General features: G+C 40.4%; 1 protein-coding gene across 2 annotated transcripts; it reads right to left on the bottom strand.

The window, feature by feature from the left end:
* Positions 1-21,374, bottom strand: LOC109913529 (alpha-1-antitrypsin-like protein GS55-MS). Of its 2 annotated transcripts, none has more exons than XM_048600217.1 (3): positions 21,298-21,374; positions 20,376-21,037; positions 1-87 (listed from the first exon to the last, which is right to left on the bottom strand). In XM_048600217.1, exons 2-3 carry the CDS (start codon positions 21,028-21,030, stop codon positions 53-55), a joined length of 690 nt encoding a protein of 229 aa, XP_048456174.1. In that variant the 5' UTR covers positions 21,031-21,037; positions 21,298-21,374; the 3' UTR covers positions 1-52. The 2 variants fall into 2 exon arrangements, with proteins under 2 accessions (XP_048456174.1, XP_048456175.1); XM_048600218.1 differs by lacking the exon at positions 21,298-21,374 and adding an exon at positions 21,240-21,293.
* Positions 21,375-26,538: the final 5,164 nt, after the last annotated feature.

Here is a 26,538-nt window from a genome sequence, read left to right as displayed (position 1 = left end):
CACCTGTTGCTGTAAGCTGTTGCTCTTAACCAATGATTAAGACACTTTGTATTTAGTGTACCAACTGCCCTGGTCTCTGAGAAGAACCTGGAGAAAAAGATGAAACAGCAAAGGGTCCTGACAAGTCAAAAGGAACATTTCAATGAAATCTCTGATCTGGTATTATTGAACTGTGTTTCCCAGTTTTTTTTCCCCTTGCACCCATAAAACCAATTTTTTTGCCGTCTGTATGTGTGGGGTTAGACTTCTAACTAGTAGAGCCATATGTTGATAGTTCATAGTTGTTTACATGTGATCACAGTGTACTTACTTGTAATAAATAGTACTTCTTGTTAAGTACAGGAACTTGCTTAGTGTAATTTGTTAACTTTATTCCAACAGACAGGTAAATCAGGGACTTTGCATGCTTCAATTAAATCATTAACTTTTGTGGTGACCATGGGAGTAATATTGCTTGGGAATTAGCACACCTTCCCGAGTAGGTTGCAATGAAAGGTCTTGATTAAATTGCTTACAAGTCAAGGCAATATCTGACTATAATGTTATTTAGTTTGCATTAATGCCCTGGGTTGTCTTTGCTACATAAAAGTTGTTTGCTTCAAGTCCTACCTCACTAGCACCACACTGCAAGGTGACTTCATCATTGACATTGTGGTACCTTAGCGCTGACATTGTAGTCACTAGCTTGATTCCAGTGGAAGTTGCTTCTTGTTTTTTGCTCCAATATCTTGCACCTAGCAGGAGCTTGCACATGCATGCACACTCTGAAGATCTAAAACAAAAAATCATTGCAATGCTTTCATGCCTGTTGGTCACTGCACTGCATCTCTGCTATAGGTCTCACCTTGTCAGGGACAGGGCAAAGATATTTTGATGTCAGTATATGACTGATGTACTTGACTTCAGATATCTTCAACAACAAGTTTTATTTGTTCAGCTTCGGGTTCAATTGGTAAAATCTCTCTATCTGTAACACAAGATTCTCACTTGGTCTGCAATGCCTGCTTCCATTATGTTTCCATATTCATGGAAGAGCAAATCAGCATTAATACATAGCTAGCATTCATACATTCATTCATTCTAACCTAGAATACACCTCCTCCCACCCACCTTCCTGCAAAAATGCCATCCCCTATTCCCAATTCCTTCGCCTCCACCGCATCTGCTCCCAGGATGAGGCATTCCACTCCCGTACATCTCAGATATCCTCGTTTTTCAAGGACCGCAACATCCCCCCCTCAGTGGTTGAGAATGCCCTCGATCGTGTCTCCCGCATTTCCCGCAACTCATCTCTCACACCCCGTCCCCGCAATAACAACCAAAACAGAATCCCCCTTGTCCTCACGTACCACCCCACCAACCTCCGGATCCAACGCATCATCCTCCAAAACTTCCACCGTCTGCAATCCGACCCCACCACCAAAGACATTTTTCCCTCCCCATCCTTATCTGCTTTCCAGAGGGACCACTCTCTCCATGACTCCCTTGTCCGGTCCACACTCCCCTCCAGCCCCACCACACCCGGCACTTTTCCCTGCAACCACAGGAAGTGCTACACCTGCCCCTACACCTCCCCCCTCACCCCCATCCCAGGCCCCAAGACAACTTTCCACATCAAGCAGATGTTCACCTGCACATCTGCTAATGTGGTATACTGTATCCGCTGTTCCCGTTGTGGCCTCCTGTACATCGGGGAAACCAAGCGGAGGCTTGGGGACCGCTTTGCAGAACACCTACGCTCGGTTCGTACTAAACAACTGCACCTCCCAGTCACGAACCATTTCAACTCCCCCTCCCATTCCGCAGATAACATGTCCATCCTGGGCCTCCTGCAGTGCCACAATGATGCCACCCGAAGGTTGCAGGAACAGCAACTCATATTCTGCTTGGGAACCCTGCAGCCCAATGGTATCAATGTGGACTTCACAAGCTTCAGTCTCCCCTCCCCCTACCGCATCCCAAAACCAGCCCAGCTCATCCCTGCCTCCCTAACCTGTCCTTCCTCCCACCTATCCCCTCCTCCCACGTCAAGCCCCACCCCCATCTCCTACCTGCTAACCTCATCCCGCCCCCTTGACCTGTCCGTCCTCCCTGGACTGACCTATCTCCTCCCTAACTCCCCAACTACACTCGCCTTTACTGGCTCCATCCCCAACCTCTTTGACCTGTCTGTCTCCTCTCCACCTATCTTCTCCTCTATCCATCTTCTATCTGCCTCCCCCTCTCTCCCTATTTATTTCAGAACCCCCTTCCCCTCCCCCATTTCTGAAGAAGGGTCTAGGCCCGAAAATATCAGCCTTCCTGCTCCTCTGATGCTGCTTGGCCTGCTGTGTTCATCCAGCTCTACACCTTGTTATCTCAGATTCTCCAGCATCTGCAGTTCCTACTATCTCTGAAACAATTTTAACCCCATTGCGAAGCCCATATCTGAAGAAGGGTCTAGGCCTGAAACGTCAGCCTTCCTGATCCTCTGATGCTGCTTGGCCTGCTGTGTTCATCCAGGTCTACACCTTGTTATCTCTCTTCATACATAGCTACATGGTAGACAAGACAAGCTACGTAGCTTCCACTTTGGAATATTGCTCATTATTGCATGCTATCTGTATTGTTATACTTCCAGCAGAGAGAAAAAGCCAAACGGCAAGCATCTGTATTTTTGAAATGATGTTGAGAATTTAGCTCCAAAACTGTTGCTTTCAACAAGCCTCATCTACCAATAGCCGTCTTTCACACAGAGACTGATAAAAATGGTAAAAGAGAGCACCTGGAATTCTCTTTGACGAATGCTGTGTTGACTTCACTCTCTCATTTACCTTGAGATGATATTTATCAGGAAGGTGTCTAAGACTGGTAAAAGCATCTTAGCAATCTTATAGGATCTGTTTGCCAGTCAATGGCTTAGCAGGCTGTGAAACACTACAAACATCTTCTGGCATGTTAAGGGTTGTTAATCTAAGCTTTTGATTTGCCTCAACAGAGATGAATGGATACGGTCACAGTGTGAGGATTCAGAGTAGACCATTTAGGATGGAGAGGAGGAAACATTTCTTCACCCAAAGAGTGGAGAACCTGTGGAATTCATTACCACAGGAAGTAGTTGATGCCAAAACATTGAATGTATTCAAGAGGAGGCTAGATATAGCACTTGGGGCGAATGGATCAAAGGTTATGGGGAGAAAGTGGCATTAGGCTATTGAGTTGGATGATCAGCCGTGATTGTGAAGAATGGCAGAACAGGCTCGAAGGGCTGAATGGCTTCCTCCTGCTCCTATCTTCTATGTTTCTGTGTTTATTTTGCTTATTGTCTACTATCTCTCAGCCTTATTTGTCCTATTGGTATGAATATTGCTCCATTGTACAGCCTCAAACTTACATTTGAGGGATTCATTGTTGGATCACCATCCTGAGCCACTTCACACATGACGGTGCACAGAGCACCAGTGTCTATCTGATACCTCACATTCACCTAATGCTCTCCTTCCACACACATCAGTCTAACAATCGCAAACCATTTATTAACTTTAAACCTGATAACACCAGCTGCTGTATACACTAAAGTGATTTGTCTTAATCTTTGGCTGGTGTCTCTGTATTGGCCATCTTTATAGACTCATCTTGCTGTTTTTAACTAAACAAGTGTGAAGTGATTCAGCTTCTTGCAGTTACAGCACTGATTTCCACATGTTGGATATGATTCCTTTTCTTTTGTGTGATGTCCTTGATAATACTTATATCCTGTCCTCTGATCTGAATCTTTCTGCTGGAACTTTTACAAATATTTCTTAATTGCAAAACTGGTGTTTTCATTTATCCTGGAATATTTCTTGGCATTATGCTCATCTGATCTCCCATTCATACACCTTAGTTGATGATAGACAATTTCAGAGTTTCTGCACAGGTCTTTCTTGAGAATAATTTTCTCCCCTCTCACCCTGAAGAAGGGTCCAGACCCGAAACATCAGCTTTCCTGCTCCTCTGATGCTGCTTGGCCTGCTGTGTTCATCCAGCTCTACACCTTGTTATCGCAAATTCTCCAGTATCGGCAGTTCCTACTATCTCTCACAGGAGGGTTTTTTTTTGGCCAAAGAATCTTTTCTGTGATTAGATCATTGTTCTACTGTCTAAACTCTCAGAATCCAGCTAGATGCATCAGAATGGTCACATACTGATCAATATGTGATCCCTCTCACTGTTTGAGCTGTTTTCAAAACCTACAAAATCCCTCTTTTTTGCTCCTTAGTGAGATTGTGGTTGCAACACAGCCTATAACACTCCTTCTCCAGCATTGACAGCAGGACCGCAACCTTAATATGCTCAGTTTTTAGTTTAAAATGAATAATATTGTTCTTCATAGCTTTGTCACAAAGAATAGAAATAATACCAATTCTGCCTCATAATTCTTTTCATTTTCACAGCAGCAAATACACAGTCATTTTGACTCACTCGGTAACTCAAAATTTCTTCCTGAGGAAGGGTCACTCGACCTGATACATTAACTTTGATTTTCCTCCACAGATGCAGCCAGACCTGCTGAGCTTTTCCAGCAATTTCTGTTTTTGAACAAATGATTGTACCTTGCACTGATCAGGATAAATTCATACCAACTTCAAATGATCATAACAACTTATTCTTCAGGAGAAAAATGTGCTGATTGGTTGGCAAGTCAGTTCTGATTGGCTGAGATGGTGCAATTGAGAAAGCAATGATGAACTTAAAGTGGACTGTTGCGACGTTAGTTAAAGTACTTGTGGATTAATAGGCAGGATGTTATAATTTGGTGTTTGTAAAATATTGATGTTTATAAAATGATAGGAGCAAAAGCAATGTGTGGTCCCTTTAGAAGATTATGTGCTTTTTTCTAAGCTTGGCGATTAAAGAAAAAATGTCTATGGGCAGCTTGTGAGTTTGCAGGTGCACAGAGCACCTGAATTGTAACATTTGTATTAAAACGCTGGATGGTTAGCAGGCCAAGCTGCAGTTTTGTTTTGTTATCAAGACAACAAGTTTTGATTTAGTTAATTAATTTGAACCAGGCGCCTAGATACTAAAAACCAATTAAATTTAAATCTGATGGTTTTGACAACATAGGACCAATCCTATTGTAAGAAATTGATATGTCATCAAGGGTGTAAAAGATGGAGACAGTTGAAAAATTGGCAGAGAGTGAACTGCCATCTGCTAAGAGATCAGCTTTCCGAGCTCAAGAGAAAGCATCATCAAAATAAAGGTACTGCGGGACTCTTAGTTAATATTCCTGACAGAAGGATTCGATGGAGAAGGCATTCCTACCAGATCAATGGAGAAGACACAGAACATTCTGGAAGATGTAACCTGGCTGTAATTTCAAGAGTCTAAGTTCTAATTTTAATTTATTTTAGTTTATATAAGTGGGACTTGTATTTATTGGAACAGCACAGCATTAGAATTTTGTTTTATTTGGGAATAGTTGGTAGTTAGAGAGGAATTGCTTGATTTCTTAATAGTTCAGTTAATTTTTTCATTGTTAGAGTTAGATAAATAAATAGTTGTTGATTGTTGCTTATAGAGTGAGTGTCAGGAGTTTATTTCATTTAACCACTCTTTTATAACAGATTGGGGTGAGAGGCAGGCTATATCACTTTTCACACTTCCTTTAACAGTTTATAGGGCAAGGTGAGCCTCTCTGGGTGTTTTGGTTTTAGTTACCTGAGGGGTCAACCAACACTTTATAACAGATTGCTTGCTTGGATCTGGCATCAGCACAGCTCGGGTGCGGGATTTAGCTCGCTCAGGTCTGGGATTTTGACAGGTTGGGATTGATCGGAGCTGAATGGAATTGGATGGATCTGAACTGATTTGGACAGAATTGAACAGATTTGGGATACAAAAGGTCCCAGCAGACTTAGAAACAGACTTGCAGACTAGTATCTTAGATCTTTGAATAAAACTTAGATGAGAAGTGGAAAATCTGTTTAAGCTTGTTTGCTTGTTGTTGGTTGAATCAAAAGTGGGAAAACGGCTCTTAACATTGCTAAAGATGTTCTGGGGTCAAAGGTGCTTCCCAAATTTTCTTTATTCGTTCATGTGGTGACACCCTCATCCTGTGAATGAATAAAGAAAAAAAAATTGCCAAGAAAATTTAGAAAGACAGAAAAGGGAGAAACTTTTAGAATTAGCAGACAGACTAAAATTGAATTTAACTTCGGGATAAGAAGAAAGCTGAAATTGCAAAAGAGTTAGTCAAGCATTAGGTACACCAGAGAAACAGTTAATGCCGTGGAATTAGAAAAAAATTAAATTATAAATTGGACAATTGGAGTTAGAAGATAAAGAAAGGGAAAGAAGAGCCAGGGCAGAAGAAAATGAAAATGAGATCGAAGAAAGGGAGAAAGAGAGAGAGGTTGAACTTTGGAAGTAGCAAATTAGACAGGATAGCCAATGTGAAAGGATAGAAATGAAGGTAGACGATAGGCAAAGTGAGGAGGAGAGTGATGATGAGCAAACCCATCGTAGCCAAAGACCTGGTAGGAGCATCTAGAACCTGAGGGCACAGTCTTAGAGTAAAGGGAACACGTTTTAGAACGAAGATAAGGAGGAACTTCTTCAGCCAGAGAGTGGTGAATCTATGGAATTCACTGCCACAGAAGGCTGTGGAGGCCAGGTCATTGAGTACATTTAAGACTGAGATAGATAGGTTCTTGATTATCAAGGGGATCAAGGGTTACGGGGAGAAAGCGGGAGACTGGGGTTGAGGAACTTATCGGCCATGATTGAATGGCGCAGCAGACTTGATGGGCCGATTGGCCTAATTTCTGCTCCTATATCTTATGATCTTATGGATATATACAAATGTCAAAACATTACCAAAATTCAATGAAAAAGACGTAGAAGCCTTTTTCATTTTCTTTGAGAAATTGGCTAAACAGATGAACTGGCCAGAGAATATGTGGGTAATGCCAATTCAGACCAAGTTAGCAGGTAAGACTAGTGAAGTGTTTGCAGCACTGTCAGAGAAGGTGTCAGGAGACTATGAAGAAGCATAACAGGCTATTTTGCCTATGAATTGGTACCAGAAGCATATAGATAACGGATCAGAAATATAAGAAAGGAACCAGGTCAGACTTCTGTTGAGTTTAAAAGAATTAAAAACAGCAACTTTGATAGATGGGTGAGAGCATTAAAGATAGAAATGACATATGAGGATCTGAGAGATGTTATTCTGCTGGAGGAGTTTTAAAAACTCATGTTGAGGAACAGAAAGCTAAAACAGTGAGAAGAGCTGCAGAGATGGTAGATGAATACGCATTAGTGCATTGATCAAAATCTAGCATCTGACAGCAAATTTATTCTGTGAGGGAAAGAAATTGGGAAAGAGGGAGATCCTTCAATGAAAAACAAAAAGTCAATCACACTGGGAACAGTTTACCACATGTGAAAAAAAGAAACCCAAGAGGCTGGAAAAGAGGTGAAAGACCTCAGGTGATTTCACTGCAATAGGTTGGGACACACAAAGTCTCAGTGCTGGTGGTTTAAGAGAGGCACTGGGGAAAAGGATGTGGTAAAACAGGCTAAACCAGTGGGATTATTGAGATAGTGAAGGAAATCCCAAGAAAAGTCGAGGAGCTGCAGGAGAGTGCACAGCTTAATCATGGGCTGAATAGTAAGATAGTGCCCGATATCTTCAAAGATTTCACCTCTGTGGGTAAGGTTTACTCTGGTAGAACGGGGGGAGTACGTCAAGAAGTTAAAAACCAAAAGAACTGCGGATGCTGTAAATCAGGAACAAAAACAAAGTTGCAGGAAAAGCTCAGCAGGTCTGGCAGCATCTGTGAAGGAAAAAACAGAGTTAACGTTTCAGATCCGGTGACCCTTCCACAGAACTGATGATGGCTGGGAAAACATCAGTTTATATGCAGAAAAAAGAAAGGTGGATGGGGTAGGGAGTAAACGATAGGATAGAGCCTAAAGAGAGAGAGTTGGACAGACAAAGACAGACAAAGAGTTGATAATGATCTGGCTGGGAGGGTGAATAGTTGTTAATGGGGACTGTTAGTGATTAACAACAGGTGGTATTTAATGGCAGGCTATGTGGTAACAAGACCTGGTGTGTGGGGTGGGGGTGCTGGGACAGGGAAGAGTTTAGACCCTAAAATTATTGAACTCAATATTGAGTCCAGAGGGCTGCAAGGTCCTCAAGTGGAAAATGAGGTGTTGTTCTTTCAGTGTGGAGCTGGAGGAACACAGCAGGTCAGGCAACATCAGAGAAGCAGGAAAGCTGATGCTTCTTCAGAAATGAAGAAGAGTCCCGACCCGAAACATGAGCTTTCCTGCTCCTCTGATGCTGCCTGGCCTGCTGTGTTCCTCCAGCTCCACACTGTGTTATCTCTGACTCTAGCATCGGCAATTCTTACTATCTCTGTTGTTCTTTCAGCTTGCGTTGAACTTCGCTAGAACACTGCAGCAAGCCAGAGACAGAGATGTTGGCCAGGGAACATAGCGGTGCGTTAAAGTGGCAGGCAACAGGTAGCTCAGGGTCTTTTTTGCGAGCAGAATGTAGATGTTCTGCGAAGCACTCATCCAGTCTATGCTTCATTTCCCCAATGTAGAGGAGACCACTTTGTGAGCAGCGAATGCAGTAGACTAGATTGTAGGAAGTGCAGGTGAAGTTAAAGAAAAGAAATTAAAATATTGAAAGATACGGGAGCTAGTCAGCCTCTAATAGTAAGAGATGAGAATATTTGCCCTCCTTTGGAAATGTTGCCCGAGAGTGATAATCTGCGGAATAAATGGAGAGAGAATCAATGTTCTCCTGTGTAAGATGAGGCTAGAAAGTCCAATCAAGACTGGGGAAGTGCTAGTGGGAGTGATTGAAAGAATGGCTATTCCAGGAATACAGTTTGTTCTTGGAAACAATATAGCCAGATCAAAGGTGGGAGTGATGCCCATTGTAGCAGAGAAGCTGAAAGAAAACCAGGGAACTGAGGAGTTAAAAGGAAAATACCCTGGAATTTTTCTGGACTGTACGGTGACAAGATCCCACAGCCATAAACTAAAACAAGAAGGGAAAACAAAAGAGAAAGATGGAGGAGTTGAGGTCCAGTTAGCTGACACTTTGTTTGATGAAATGGTAAAGGAACAACCTCAGCAGGTAGAGGATCAGGCAGAAGTGTTTAGTTCTGAAAAATTAATGGATCTACAACAAAAAGACAAGATGATAAAGGATGTATATCATAAAGCCTACTTGGAAAAGGAATCAGAATGTATTCTAGTTTGTTATTAAAATCTTAAGGTGGAAATGGAGACCTTGACAGGTTAGTGCAGACAAGAGATGGGCAGAATTTCACCAGATTGTGTTGCCAGTGAAATAGAGACAGGAAGTATTGTGGGTAGCACATGAATTACCTGGAGGAGGTCATCTAGGAGTGAGGAAGACTCCGGCTGAGATACAGAAGTAAAAGATACAGACGTATTTCTATTGGCTTGGATTACATAAAGATGTGGTTGAATTTTGCCATAACTGTCATATGTGTCAGAGGGTAGGAAAGCCACAGGCAGCAATAAAACCAGCACCTTTGATGCCAATTCCTACTTTTAAAGAACCTTTCACGCAGGTTATGATTCATTGTGTAGGTCCCCTCCCTAAAACCAAAGGTGGGAACCAGTATTTGCTTATCGTGATGGATGTGTCTACCAGATTTCTGGAGGCAATTCCATTACAGAATGGCAAGGCAAAAAAGGTTGTGGAGGAGTTGCTTGCTTTCTTTACCTATTATGGACTATCCAGGGAGATTCAGTCAGACCAAGGGTCCAATTTTACTGCCAAATTATTAAAGGAGGTCATGGATAATTTAGGCATCAAACAGTTTAAATCTAGTGCGTACCATCCTGAACCCCAGGGAGCATTGGAAAGGTGGCATCAGACCCTAAAGACAATGCTGAGGACTTATTGCTAGAATTACCCAAATGATAGGGATAAAGGTTTCCCATTTATATTATTTGCTATTAGAGATGCTCCAAATGAATCGACTCAGTTTACTCCATTTGAATTGATATTCGGACATGAAGTAAGAGGTCCTTTAAAATTAACTAAGGAGGAGTTGATGGGTCCGAAGTCAGAGATTTCACAGTTGTATTATGTATCTGAGGTGAAAGAAAGATTAAACAGAGTTGGTGAGTTAGCTAGACAACATTTGAAAGTGGCATAGCACATATGAAGCAAGAAGCAAATAACAAATGTAAAATCCTTACATTTGCCCTTGAGGATAAAGTATTGGTGCTGTTACCAGTGGTAGGAGATCTCTTCAAAGCAAGGTTTAGTGTTCCCTATCAGATTGAGAAGAAATTAAGTCAGGGGAATTATCTGGTAAAGATGCCAGATAGGAAAAAAAAGATTGTTGGGCATGTCATGTGAACATGCTGAAATCCTACTGTGGTAGGGAAAGGGAACTGGAGAATCTCGGGAGGTGATAGCCTAGTGGTATTATCGTTGGATTATTAATCCAAAGACCCAGATAGTGTTCCGGGGGATCCGGGTTCGAATCCCACCATGGCAGATGGTGGAATTTGAATTCAATAAAATATCTGGAATTAAGAATCCAACGGTGACCATGAATCCATTGTTGATTGTTGGGAAAAACCCATTTGGTTCACTAATATCCTCTAGGGAAGGAAACTGCCATCCTTACCCGATCTGGCCTACATATGACTCCAGACCCACAGCAATGTGAGTGACTCTCAACTGCCCTCTGGGCAATTAGGATTGGACAATAAATGCTGCCTAGCCAGCGACACTCTCGATCCCGTGAATGAATAAAGGAAGTATTAGTTACTGAAACTCAGAGTGAGGAATCAAATCCAGATGATTTGGAATTTGACGTACCTCAGAATAAATTGAATAATGAGGAAATCCTTAAAGAATGGGATAGGGTGGTGAACAGAGAACTGAACTGAAAGACTCGTTACAGTGCTATGAAGACATATATAGAAATAGAATGGGGAGGACTAATACCATAGTACATGAGGTTGATGTAGGGAATGCTGTTTCAATACCCCTACAGCCTTAATCCTGTCAAAGCAGTGCAGGTACAGAAGGAAGTGGAAGTAATACTCCAAGAAGACATTATAGAGTTTATTGGGTTGATTCCCAAGCCTGATGGCATTCAATGATTCTGCATAGATTATTGGAAGGTCAATACCGTGACCAAACCTGACTCATACCCAATTCCAAGGCTGGAGGACTGTGTGGGAAAAGTAGGGCAAGCCACTTACATCACAAAATTGGACTTACTTCGCAGTTACTGACAAGTATCTTTGTTGGAGAGAGCGAAAGAAGTTTCTGTTTTTGTAACCCAAATGGGCTATATCAATTTAAAGTCATGTCCTTTGGAATAAAGAATGTACCAACCACTTTTCAAAGACTTATGAACAGAGTTGTGGCAGGAATTGACTAATTGTGCCATTTATATAGCTGACTTAGTCGTCTTTATTCATTCGTGGAAAGATCAAATGGAGCATTTGGCAGAGCTCTTTGACAGACTATGGAAGACAAAGTTGGTCATAAATTTGGCAAAACAGAATTTGTGAAGGTGGAAGTGACATCTTAGGGCACAACATCGGACACGGACGGAAGACACCAAGGAACGGGAAGACAAAGGCCATTGAGGAATTTCTAACACTATCCTCAAAGAAGGAAGTGCTATGATTTTTGGGATCAAGCGGATTCTACAGGAAATTTGTACCAAACTTTGTAGCGTGGTGGCACCGCTGATGGATTTGTTAAAAAAGAACATGAAATTTCAGTGGACAGAACAACGCCAGGCGGCATTTGAGAATTTAAAAGCAGTGTTAACCACCACACCAGTTTTATTCATGCCAAATTTCTTAAAACCCTTCAAAGTCACAATTGACGCAAGCAATATAAGGGTTGGAGCTGTATTGTTACAGGAAGATGACTGTGGAATTGATAGGCAAATTGTTTTTTTTTTAAAAAAAGACTCAATATCCACCAGGAAAAAAATCCAATCATTGAAAAAGAGTTATTGAGTTTGGTACTGACCTTACAACATTTTAATATTTACGTTGTAAACAAAGCATCAGAGACGGTTGTGTATCGATCAAAATCCTTTGATATTTCTTGGAAAGATTTATGGACAAAAACACCCAATTATTTCACTGGAGTCTTATGTTACAAGCATTTAATTTACAGATTGTACACATTACAAGTCTTGAAAATGTTATTGCGGATGATTTATCGTGGCTTTAAAAGAAAAATGTTTATATAAGATAGAAACAGTAATGTTCAATGTTGTATATATGTAGAATTAGTATGAGATGTGTAATTCTAGATTAATGAGATATAGATCTATTAATAATGGCATTAAGGTTTAAAAAAAGCCATCTTTTCATAATGATTTTTTTTCTTAAAGGGGGAAGTGTTGCGAAGTTGTGTAGAGTACTAGTGGATTGGAAGGCAGGATGTCAGAATTTGGTATTTGTTAAATAATGATGTTTATAAAATGATAGGAGGGAAAGCAGTGTGTGGTCCCTTTAAAAGATTATGTGCTTTCTCAGGCTTGGAAATTAAAGAAAAAATATCTATGGGCAGCTTATGGGTTTGCAGGTGCATAGAGCACCTGAATTATAACATTGTATCAAAAGGCTGGATGGTTAGCAAGCCAACCACAGCTTTGTTATCAAGACAACAAGTTTTGATTTAGCCAATTAATTTGAACCAGGCACCTATGTACTAAAAACTGATTAAATTTAAATCTGATGGTTTTGACAACTTAGGATCAATCCTAATATAAGAAATTGATATGTTGTCAAGGATGTAAAAGATGGGGACAGTTGCAAAATCAGCAGAGAGCAAACCAACATCTGCTAAAAGATCAGTTCTCTGAGCTCTTGGAGAAAGCATTATCTAAATAAAGGTAACGCAGCACTCTTAGTTAATATTCCTGACAGAAGAATTCAACAGAGAAGGTGTTCCTAACAGAAGATCAACGGAGAAGACACAGAACGTTCTGGAAGATGTGACCCGGCTGAAATTTCAAGAGACTAAGTTCTAATTTTTCTTTATTTTGCTTTATATAAGTGGGACTTGTATTTATTGGAACAGTATAGCATTAGAATTTTGTTTTATTTGGGAATATTTAGAAGTTGGAGGGGAATTGTTCAGTTTGTTAATAGTTCAGTTAATTTGTTCACTGTTAGAGTTAGATAAATAAATTGTTACTTGTTGATTATAGATTGGGTTTCAGGAGTTTATTTCATTTAATCGTTCTTTTATAACAGAATGGGGTGAGACGCAGATTATACCACTTCTCACACTTATTTTAACGGATTATAGGGTGAGGCGAGCCTCTCTGGGTGTTTCAGTTTTAGTTATCGGGGGGGGGGTCGACCTCTGCTTTATTACAGGAGAAAGTCAGAAGTCACAAGTCACTAGGTTCTTGTTCACAGGTTTATTTGAAATCACAAGCTTTCAGAGTGCTGCTCCTTCGTCAGGTGAAGTCAGCACTCTGAAAACTTGTGTTTTCAAAAAATCTGTTATACTATAATCTAGTATCATGTGACTTCTGACTTTGTCCATCCCAGTCCAACACTGGCATCTCCACATCGAAGTTAAAGTGAGATGCACTTAATGTCATTCTGCTGGGGTCAGTGTTGAGCTAGGGTCAAAAGAGCAGCGATTATCATGCCTTTTTTCTTCTGAATGGAGTGGTCCACTCCTCAAATTAAATGGTAGTTGTTTATTGCTGTGATTTATAATTTAAGTCAGGATTTTTATATTTTCAGTTTATGTAGTGCTTATTGAAGAAATCTGAGAAACTAGTAGTATGAAGTTTGTCTGTCAGCATTTCAATGGGCAAGGGTGAAGACATATTGTTAATAAAGATCTTGGATATTGGCTGAGTTTCTGTTTCCGCAGTGTTGTGAACAGTTTATTAATTATTCCATCATTGAAATCCTTTTAGTTCAGTCATCAGTATTTACTATGAGAAACAAATATAATTGCAAAATCTACAGGAGGAGATAAATAAACAAACAGAACCAATAGCTGATGTAATGGATTGCAACATTCGTTTACTAATGAGATCTAGGCTTGAAGCCAGCATAAACTGGTGGGATGAAAGGTTTGCTTTACTGTTAGCTGGAGATGAAATTAATATGGCCAGTGGCAACCCTATTAATAGATATAGCATTCAGCACAAAATGTTCCAAGTTTAATCATTAAAGGGCATTAACACTGTGATTGTACTCAGAAGGGCCAATAAATGACTTGTGAGCAAAATAAAAAAATCATATTGATGCTGGAGGGATGGAGGTAGGATCCTTTCGAGACAGAATGAGAAGTGCTTTGCTCTCCTATCATCTGCGCTCTATCACTGGCCTCAGATTGCTTGAAATGATAACAGGAAATGACTATCTTTAACAAGAGAGAAACTAACCATCTCCCTCTGACAATCAACAACATTGCTGCAGCTGAATCTCCTACTATCCATATCCCGTGAGTTACCATTGATCAGAAACTTAACTGGACCTGGTATATAATTACTGCGGATATAAGAACAAGTCTGAGATTGAGAAATCTGCACCAAGTAATTCATCTCTTGAATAACCAAAGCCTGTCCATCACCTATGAGACTCAAGTCAGAAGTCTGATGGGATATTCCCCACATGTCTGGATGAGTGCAGCTTCAATAACATTCAAAACCTTGACAACATCCAGGACAAAGCAACCCACTTGACTGATCCGCCATCCACAACCTCAAAGACTCAATCCCTCCACCACTGACACAAAGACATTAGGACTTAATTATAAGTTGCACTGCAGCAATTCATCAAGCCTCCTTCAATAGCACCTTCAAAAATATGATCTCCACATCTCAAACAACAAGGGCAGCAGGCACATGTGAATATCACCATTTGTAAATTCAGCTCCACGGTACACACCATCCTGGAACTATATCACTGTTTGTTCACTGTTGCTAGGTAAAATCTTGGAAATCCCTTGACCTAACAACACCTTCTCAAGAGCAATTCAGGAGAACAAAACTGGAAAGGCAAGCTGGAAAACGAACCAGAGAAAAGTGATGTTTAACTGCAACTTATTTTATCGATTAATGACTCTACACTACATGAATTTGTTTAAAGGTTAAGTGAATTATCACAGCCAGTTCTTCCTGAGTTTCCCATATATACAGTGAAAGATTCCTTCACCTTCATGAAGACTAAATGCACCCTATCTATTGATAGCATTGCCTTGTCTATGTCTGTGGTCAATTTGTGAGCTCATGTAGGAACCTATCTCTGCAGGAGACCAATGACTTTTGTACCAGAACTATTTTGTTATGGAAATGTAGTTACTATCTCTGATTTCGGAATCTGTTTTCTTTTAATTTACGCAGTCAAGTTCAGTATCAATGATGGATGCCAAATTGATGGTGTTTTGAAATCCCCTCTAGGTCTAGCCTGACTGACACATCCTCACATCTCATTTTCTGTAAAGACTCCATCCCATTCTCTCAGTTCCTCCGTCTCCGTCACATATGTTCAGATGAGGCCAACTTCCACAAGGGAGCCTCCGAAATGTCCACCTTCTTCCTCAACTGAGGATTCCCCAGCTCCGTTGTTGACAGGGCCCTCAACTAGGTCCGACCCATCTCCCACACTTCCGCCCTCACCCCTTCTCTTCCCTCCCGCAACAGCAAAAGGGTTTGCCTTATCCTCACCTACCATCCCACCAGCATCCACATCCAGAAGATCATCAGACGCCATTTCCGACACCTCCAGCAAGATGCCACCACCAGACACATATTCCCCTCCCCTCCCTTGTCCGCCTTCCGCAGGGACCGTTCCCTCCGGGTCACCCTGGTCCACACATTCATCACTCCCAACACCTCCCCACAGCCCTACGGCACCTTTCCCTGTAACCAATGAAGGTGCAACACCTGTGCATTTACCTCCTCCCTCCCCAGTATCCAAGGACCCAAACATACCTTCCAGATGAAGCAACACTTCACCTGCACTTCCAAGAATCTAGTCTACTGCATTCGCTGCTCACAAAGTGGTCTCCTCTACATTGGGGAAATGAAGCATAGACTTGGCGACCGCTTCGCAGAACATCTATGTTCTGTTCGCAAAAAAGACCCTGAATTACCTGTTGCCTGCCACTTCAATGCACCACCCTGCTCCCTGGCCAACATCTCTGTCTCTGGCTTGCTGCAGTGTTCCAGTGAAGCCCAACGCAAGCTGGAGGAACAACACCTCATTTTCCGCTTGGGGACCCTACAGCCCTCCGGACTCAATATTGAGCTCAATAATTTTAGGGCCTAAACTCTCCCATGTCCCAGCCCCCCACCCCACACACCAGGTCTTGTTACCACATAGCCTGCCATTACACACCCCCTGTTGTTAGTCACTAACAGTCCCCATTAACAACTACTCACCCTCCCAGCCTGGTCATTAGCAACTCCTTTGTCTGTCCAACTGTCTTTCTCTCTCTTTGGGCTCTGTCCTATCGTTTACTCCCTACCCCACCCACCTCCCTATTTTCTGCATATAAACTGATGTTTTCCCAGCCACCATCAGTTCTGAGGAAGGGTCACCGGACCCGAAACGTTAACTCTGTTTTCTCCTCCACAGATGCTGCCAGACCTGCTGAGCTTTTCCAGCAACTTTGTTTTTGTTCCTGATTTACAGCATCTGCAGTTCTTTTGGTTTTTATTTGATATTTTTGTCGTTTCCATGTGAAACACATTTTTGATTGAACAAGTGCTAATGTCTTATCCCAAGCATATTTCTGATATTTAGATGATGCAATTATGTTTCATAATTTTTGATATTGCAGCCTTCCTTTCACACTCCAATATGCTCCATCCTGCTGTCAAATTCACTTTTGAGATGAAGCAACCTGATGGTGGTCAATGTGCTTCTCTGTTACTTACTTTCACTTATACATTGGGTCCTAGCTTTCTGATCACCTTGCGAGTCTGATACCAAAACAGAATACATCAAACCTATCCTACAGGATATTAGCTATCTTGATCAGATCATTAATCACAGTGCATTTTGCAAATTCATGGGCCAAAGACTTCCAGACTTGAAAAGTGTTGGTCTACCTCAAATTACCCTGGAAAGGCAAAATGTCCCTGAAATCTGAAATATTAGATAAGCAAGCCATTTCTCACTGTTATTATGCGGTTGTTATAGGAGTATGATTTTCCACCAAAACGGTGCTGCCACCAGTCCAAAAATACATTTCGCCAACAAGAAAATTGAACAATGTCATGTATGAATTTCTGATCATCATAGAATCCCTACAGTGTGTAAACAGGCCCTTTGGCCCAACAAGTCCACACTGACCCTCAGATCACCCCACCCAGACCCATTCCCCCAAAGCCCACCTAATCTACACATCCCTGAACACTATGGGCAATTTAGCATGGCCAATCCACCTAGCCTGCACATCTTTGGACTGTGGGAGGAAACCCACACAGACATGGGGAGAACGTGCAAACTCCACACAGACAGTCACCCAAGGGTGAAATCATACCCAGGTCCCTGGTGCTGTGAGGCAGCAATGCTAACTGCTGAGCCACTGTGCCACTGTCAAGAATCTTTCATGGTAACCTCAGCCGGTGTGGGAATTGAACCCACACTGTTGGTGCTACTCTGTATTGCAAACCAACTGTCCAGCCTACTGAGCTAAACCAACCCTCTACTAAGCTAAACCAACTGATCTGATGTGATGCCAACTTCGGAAGCCTTATTTTCCAACAATTAGCTGACAAATCAAACAAAATGTTCCTTTGGTTATTTGTAATAGGAAGAGTACAAACCGTACTCAGATAGATCCACACATAAACCTACTGTTAGAGATGATTCGACAATTAGGCAACATCTGATCAATAATGCCAATGGATAAACTGGCAACTAATTTAAGATAATTGATCAAGCTCATAACTTGGAGCATTCACATTTGTTGGAAGTGATATACATTCTCAGACATGGAAAAAAGGAACATGATCAAGCCTTTAATCTCATGTGAATTATCTAGGAGCTTGAATGTAAACATATTTCTCTGTTCTCTATGGCAATGTCTTGACTAATTAGTGTTGTCATGTCAATTGGCACTATTCACTCCTGTAGCATAAATTACGGTCATTTGAAATTTAGTATCCTTGCATGTGTTGTTAAGAGTGCAACATAAAAAAGTGCTCTGGCAACATGTTTCTCTTTCTAGCTCTCAATATTCAAGATTAAAAATGTTTCATTTCCCAGCGCTCAGAACTTTTTCAAATTTTGACAAGTATTTTTAAGTGAACAAGTGTTTTACTTTCCAAAAACTTCACTCTCCAACTTTTTAAGTGAAGCCACAGTGCTGAATGACAGACAGATATGTGCTGTAGAAATTCACCTTCCAAAAAACTAAGTTAATTCACGTTGCAAATTATGGGCCATAACATCCAAACACTAGAATTTCACCTGGAGAACTACTTGGATATAAAGATGCTAGGAATGAAGTTCTCATATAACATATATCTGTTAATAAAATGTGAAATAAAAAGGTAATTAAAAGAATTTAGTATTTTAAAAAGAGGTTGTTGTTGATAAGTTCTTGGTTTTGGATATTCTCCTGAGGTATTGACGCTAATCTTGCCACCAGATGAATCCGCACCCATCAAAAATCAGAATTTGCTTTTGTAAGCCAATAATTAGTTGTACTTAAGTGTAACCTAGGATTGAACAGTTTTATAAAAATTGGATATGATGATCCCTTCATATGTGCCCCTTTGGCCTTTATCAATCTACTGGAAGGAAATCTTTCATGAGATCTGGTTGGGTGTAAATCTATGAAATAGTCCACTATGGAATTGTTAGGTGAGCAAATAGATAGACACTTAAAGCGACCCCCATCACAATGCCAGTGTGGATTTTACGGGGTGTTATATTCCCTGAAGCCAAGTTATTTGGGAGCTTCTTGTCAATAGAAGGCAGTGTTAATTGGATCAGGATGAGAATTGAACCATGCATCTTGGAAGGAATTCCTACCTTGGAGAGCAGCTGGCCAATCTGATTGGCTGCCAGCTCTGTAGGTCCAACAATGCCAGGTACTGGCTACTGCTAGGAACTTGGCTGGTGGTCTCCAAAGAAGAGAAAGTTATGGAATCTGGACTTAAGGTAGGTCTGGGGAAACTGCGGGATCATGCTGATAGACTCCAGTGAGTGGCTAGTTTTGAGGATTTAGGGAATGGGGGTATGATCATGGGGAAAGGCTGGAGATGAGAGGCGTGTCTTGAATGGACAGAGAAGACTCAAAAAGAAGGTTCCCAATGTCTTGTCTGAACCACCCAACTCACATGGACTGCCCCCACCTGGGGAAAAGTAGTGACAGAGATAAAATGAGGCAGTCAAGTGGTCATTCACTGGAATATAAACCCCTTCTTCTGCCCATGACCTCCATCTCAAAACATGCTGGCAGTGTGGGAGTGGAGGTGGGGTTGAGGGGAGAATTGGTGCTGTAAAATCTGGCCCTTCATGTTATATTCAACAGAATAATAACTTTGTGCCACTTTGGCACTTAGAGCTACCAAAATAAACTTTTACTCTTTGTCAATAATATTTTATTCAGAAACTTGATCAACTTTCAAAGCCTAGGCTAATTTCCTTTCTAAAGCAGATATTTCGTCTCCATTGGTCTTTATGAACTCACATTGAAGGTGAGCAGCATTCTCTTTTTATCCATAGAAAGCTCAACTTCCAACCACTCCCCTCCCCAGATGGTTGGTTTGTGGTCTTTCAGTCAAACTGCCTGGTCCTCCTGCTTATCCCACCCACCTACTTCCTCATTCAATTTGGTCTCCTTTGGAACTGGCTAGGGCAAAAATATAACTTTCCAATCTTATGTCCTTGTTTGGAATCGTGTTTTTTTTTTCTAAACAAGTGCCCTATTGTAAACACATCAACTGTTGAGAGCAGATTTTAATTTAAAAACAATTTTGAAAAAAATTCTAGGTCGCACCAAGGCCACCTCTCCCCATATCCCCACCATTTTATGGTTATAATTGATTGAAAATACAAAACCTGTCAGTCATTAACTCATTCAAGTTAATTTATTAACCATAAGTTGTTGCACTAAAGATAGCTTGGATGGAAAAAAAAATTTCCTCAGATTTGACTAGTTTAACTAGTTCAAAGATTAATTCCTCATCAACACAACTTCATTGATTAATTCACTGCACTAGTTTTCCTTAATGGATAGAACTAGAGAATATTTTAACCCAGCAAAGTTAAGTTGAGAAAAAAATTAAGAGATGTTCCTTCCTGAAATGTGAAAGCCACAGATCTATTTACAAATGTGTAAATTTGATATAGCATGAAAACACTCTTACCTTTGAACAAGACATAATTGATAAGTACCATTACAGTGTTTCGATTAAGCGTTTTAATGAATTCTTGGATTTTGCCATTTGTTTGCTTTCTCACGTAAGTGTTGATCTTTCTTTTTGCTTTGTCTAATACTCTGAAATCAGCACTGAGTGTCTCTGCCTTATAAAATTGCCTTGTATCGTCAAGGAATTTCTTTTGAAGACTTAATCCCTGCTGGATGTGGAGAGAGCTCCCCATCATCATATGCAGCTCACTATTTTCACCAGTTAACTCCTGCAGGAGGTATCTGAATGTTGCATGCACCTCGGCTGCATCGTTCTTTGACATATTGGAGTACCCAAGAACACGTAGTAGCTGATCCCGAGTGTTATGTTTTGCACCCAGTGACAACATGGCCAGGCTGGAGGAGATGCTTATAGGAGAGAAGAAAATATTCTTGGAAGTTGAGCTTGGCTGAGAGGCAATCTGTCTGTAGAGACGCAAGGCAAAATCTGTATTTGCAGCTGAAAGTTTGAGTGCAGACAGATTGCTTTTAGTTCTTGAAGCAGAATGCGCTTGTTGAGTTGTAGCCTTCACTGCAGTCATTTTTCCATTAGTAATAGCTCTTCCACTGTAGAGCACAGTGAGTAACAAAGCTACAGGAATTAGTTTCCTCATCTTTAACCTGTAAAGGAAAGAACAGACTTGTTTTGCAGTGCTTTGAGATTGTTCAAAGACCAAGTTGTTTTTATCTACTTCACCCTTAGGATCTGTACAACTTTAATGAGGATGCTTTTTATGCCAAGCAAGCTTAATGAATTCTAAAGAGGTTCAAATATTGTCAACTTAGCTTCTTAGAAGTAATTGTTTATTAAGTAGTTTCTTACTTGATGTCTGATTATAGTTTAAGGTCCTTTTACCCAAAGTGAAGCAAGCTGTACTTACTGTGACTTTCTTCTCTTTTCTACATGGTCCTCGGTGTTTAATGCTAATTTATACTGCAGAAACTGTAAACAGATCTGTTATGCATTAATCAGTAAACTGACCTTTAGTCTGATGGTCAACATTTCTATAAATGGCGTCTGCATTGCAAATATGATCTGTGAAGCTTGTATAAGCTTTGTCATATATGACAAAACAGTCTTGTGACATTCATTTTTTCTCTTACATTTTTCAATCAATAGAGGAGCTGTCAGTCCTTGTATTATCTCCTCCCAGTCGTTTCCTACAAACTGCTGTTGTTCTCAGTAAATTACAGTTAATTTATGATTACATGATATCTTCAGTTTATTAATTAATTGATACCATTCTACTCAATCTTATTCATCTCAATAAATACCCAGCATTTGATTTGCAATTAATTCCACACAGATAACTCTATTTTTGAGCTGCCTTCTTTCTTGATGCATATACTCACTCATTAACATAATAAATACATATGAAAAAGATAATTTCATTAACTTGGCAGCCTTTCAAATTGTGAGATGATAATTTGCACCTTGGTGATGTTAAACACAATGTGGCCTGACAGTGCTTGCCACATTTGTTTCACACAAAAGCAGTGGCCTGTGGAGTAATACTAATGTATATATCTGGATACACCAAGGCATATGCAAAAATACATATAATATATATGTGCATTTTTGATTTTGGCTCTGATTCTCTTTTCTGCCTCAATGATATTACAAATTAAAATCATTATTTTACAAGATATACAATGTACAATGTCAGTTTGGTTTCTCTGGAGCGGCAGAGGCTGAGGGAAGACTTGAAAGAAGTCTATAAAATTATGAGATTCATAGATAGGATTGATGGAACAAAATTTTTTTTCCCCAGAGTTAATATGAGGGAGCATGCATTTAAGGTCAGAAAGGGAAAGTTCAATAGAGATAGCAAGAACTGCAGATGCTGGAGTCAGAGTCAATACAGTGTGGAGCTAGAGGAAGACAGCAGGTCAGGCAGCATGAGAGGAGCAGGAGAGTCGATGTTTTGGGTTTACACCCTTCATCAGGACTCTACTGCGAAGCCTCTTCCAAGGATGCCAACCTTGAAGAAGTTGTCCTCCTCCCTCCGAAAAGATCTCAGTGGATCTCTCTCTCACTATAACCCCCCGGTGATCTCCTCTGCCCTGAGTCCTGATGAAGGGTATAAACTTGAAAAGTTGACTTTCCTGCTCCACTGATGTTGCCTGACCTGCTGTGTTCTTCCAGCTTCACGCTGTATTGAAAGTTCAAAGGAGATGAGAGGGGTCAGACTTTTACACAGAGAATGGTAGGAGTCTGAAATGAGCTGCCAGGAGTGGTGATGGAGGCAGATGTGACAGGAGCTTTTAAGGGACTTTTAGATAAGCACATGAATATGCAAGTAATGGAGGGATATGGATCAAGAACAGGCAGAAGGGAATAGTTTAATTTGGTGTCATGTTTGGCACAACATTGTGGGCCGAAGAGCCTGTTCCTGTGCTATTCTGTTCTATGTGAATATTGGCCTTCTTTTTATTGCCATTAGAATCTAGATGAAGTAAATAACCATCTTCAACTTTTTGTTTTGAAAATTGGGAGTGACATTTACATTGCTTGAAAATGGTTTGTAGTTAAGGTGTTATGTGGCCTTCTAAGCCCCAAAAGTATTGAGACACATCTAACTATTGTTATCGACCAGACAAGGTCCCCTCACAATATTTTTAGAAGGTAGCCTAGATCCTAACATTTTCTTATTTTTAAGACAAATATAAAGTGCCTTGTTCCAGAGGCAGCGTCACTGGTCAAACTACTCAACTTTAAGCAAAAACACAAATTATTTAAACACTATAGTTAAAATAAAAACAAAAGAAAGAAGAACTTAGAATATCAACTCAATTTGAAAACTTAACTGAATATTAGATATAGAACTATTACTAATTAACTGTTCCAATATAGTAACATCCCATTAAAACTACCTTGGCGAAAAAGACAAATTCTGAAAAATAATAGATTTGTCTCACAGATAACCCAGCAGCAGAGAGAAACCCCAGCTTCTAGTTGTAACCAAGAGAGGGAAAAGATAGCTTTTCATCTTCAAGCCCACAATGGCAACTGGTTAAAGCTAAACCTCAAAACTGAAAAAACCTAGAAAGCCTGGTCTGTTAGAGCTGGTCACACCCAGCTAGGCTGCCTCTATTGCTGCATCTTTAAAAATTCCCAAAGCCTCACAAGCTGTTTACTTTATAACAGACAGCCCAAAGCCTCTCGTTCAATCTCTCTTCAAAACAAAGGACAGAATAATCTCTTAAAATCACAGCACCATCACACTACAAGTGTGCATGCCATCATATTAGACATGGAAAATTAATTACTGCTCTTTGCCCATGTCTAATGCAGGAGTTAAGAGCCTAATGTCTGATTGAGGACCATTTTGTAAGATTGGTTTGCCTAGAGGCAGTAGTACCATTTTAATCTTATTATTGATCAACGATGTGAGAGAAATGATACGAGCTTTAAATAGCAGATGAATGAGAATTGCCTCAAAAATTGATGCAAAATTTGTGCTCTCTGGCATATCCTTCTGTTATTTGGTTAAAATAAAACATTCACCAATAAAACTGATGACATAAAGGAGATATTAGAAGCCTAATATCAAAAGAATAATATAAAACAAAGAACTGAGGATCTAAAACAAAAGCAGAGATTGCTCGGGAAACTCAGCAGGTCTGGCAGCATCTGTAGAGAGAAAGCAGAGTGAATGTTTCAATTCCAGTGACATTCATTCAGACAAGAATAACTCCAACATAAGTAAAAAGGAATACGTTCAGCTGGATAATGATTAGTATAGGACAGATAGGCTGCAAATAATTCAAATGGGGACAAAATTACTAATGATGGATGTTTAGGCAGCCCTCAAAAATAATTCAATTTGATGTCCCTCTGCCCTCTGTGATGTTCTCTAATTTAGCTGAAGTCCAGCACCCCTGGAAGCATTTGCCTAAATCTTTCTTGCGCTCTTTAAATTCTTCTTACCCTTCCAAATTGTATTCATTAAGATAAATAACTTATTTTTGCTATTTTAGATAATAGAAGCTCATGAAGTTAACATATTAGTATATATAGAAGGTTTTCTGGTGAGCAGGAAGATGAGAATAGGCATACATAGGTCTTCTTCAGGTTGGAATGAGTGTAACAGATGTAACTGAGACACATTTTTAATCATTAATCATTTTAATCATTAAAATCATTTAATCATCAAGGGTTATAGGGAAAATGCAGGAATGTGGAGTTGAGGATTATCAGATCAAGTACGTTGTGATTGAGAGGTGGAGCAGACTTGAAGGACTGAATGGCTTACTTCTTGTCTTATGCTAATGGCACAGCAGCCACAAAGTTCCAGTGCTCTTTGCTGACACTCCCTTTCACACACAAGCCCAATCTCTCACCTTAGTCATTGTTTAAACACCAGACCACACAGTTTACTTGTCCCTAGTTACAACCTGCCTAGGCATCCTCTTTAAGTACTGTTGCTCTGTCACCAATGCCAACTGTAGATCTTGTCATTGTGCAGCAGGGGAACATCATTTATAGGTAAACATGAGGACAAATTAAATTCACATGTCCATGATTACCTGCTGCACCCAACTCTCACCTCCTGGAATTGAGTGTCAGTTAGGTGCTTTCTGGCTTGTAGTGCCTGCGCTCTGTCCTCCCCAGTGTCCTATCTTCCTCTTTGAAACAGTGCTCCTTTTCCCTTAGTTCCTGAGCACCCAGGGCATTGCCTCAACCAAAAACAAAGAACTGCACATGCTGGAAATCTGAGACAAAAGCAGAAATTACTGGAGGAACTCAGCAGCTCAGGCAGCATCTGTAGCTTGTAACATTTAACTTGTAATACAAAATATGTTTTTTTAGAAAGGAGGGCTGATACAGCCAAAAATAGCTACAAATGTAAGTTAAATGGCTGTCTAGAGAGGGACAGAACAATGGAATGTAACATATAAAGTGTCATAGAAACTCCAAAACAGGTTGGGCTGCGATTTCTTATGACTATACTGATAACTAGGGGCTGACGAATTTCTGCTCAACAACATATTACTCCATCTCGATTATGTTTCAAACTGCAGATCCATTTTTGTATTTCCCTTTGAAGAATACACAAGAACAGAGGTTAGAAAGCCTGTTTCAACTCTATGGTACTGTGTTAATGGGACTGAACATTCTCATGTGTACCACTCTGCATTTGAGCGTTAATGTACTCTGAAGGTCACAGTCAAAGAACTATTCCCTACTTATCCCTGTATTGCAGGTAAAAATGGCCACTCATGCTGAATGCTGATAACAATTTTAAAAAGAACCAATACAAAGGAACTTCTAACAAAAGCAATTCAAAATCACGAATCTCCAAATTGTCTGTTTAATTGCCTACATCAACATTACTGGTGCAACCTATGTCATCTTATATATTTGTCATGAACAGTTCAGATTCGGATCCATATAATCTTTATTTTACTTTTAACTTGTTTGACTTAGCTCTTATTTCTAATCTGTGGGTATGTGTGTTGTGTTACTAATTCTTCTTGCATTTAATAATTAACAAACTCACCTCTTGTTCGCTAAAAACCCTGGTTAAATTGGCTCCATTTTGAACATAAATTTATTTTGGTCTGGGAGAAAGATCTCCAAAGGGAAGGGATATGTTGCAAATTAACCTTGTTACAACCAACAGAAAAGGCGAGTGAAGAAAGAAGGGGATCCAGTTTATCCTTCCTCATCTGAGATCTTAACAGTTTGTGGGACCCATCTGGAACTGTAATGAATTGGGGAATCTTGCCTGGGGTCTGGTCATAATAAAGGGAACACATACTTTCTGTCACCCATTCAAGGAGATATAGAGAATGAGGAATGTCACTTAACCACTTCATTGACCTCTCCCTCAAGTTGTCTCTCTCTCTCTCTTGCTATGGCAGCAGATGATGCTGCTCTAACTGTTCCCATTCCTCACCCAACCATAGGGATTCCCTACCAAATGACATATGACTAAACACTTCGTTTTTTCTGGTGCCTCCTAGAAAGTGTACAATGAAGTGGAGTAACCTAACACTTTCTCTTCACCTGGATGAAGCTGTTTGATAACATCAGCAGCTGTCCGTCTATAAGTCGACCTTTGAAGCCTTGGAAAGTCCCACCAAAATGGAGATTGAATTATGCTCCAAGTATAGAT

The sequence above is a fragment of the Rhincodon typus genome, chromosome 8 (genome assembly GCF_021869965.1).
Source record: "Rhincodon typus isolate 14 chromosome 8, sRhiTyp1.1, whole genome shotgun sequence".
NCBI classification, from domain to species: domain Eukaryota; kingdom Metazoa; phylum Chordata; class Chondrichthyes; order Orectolobiformes; family Rhincodontidae; genus Rhincodon; species Rhincodon typus.
The sequence above is the reverse complement of the archived record's forward strand: the minus strand, read 5'-3'. Positions and strand labels throughout refer to the sequence as shown.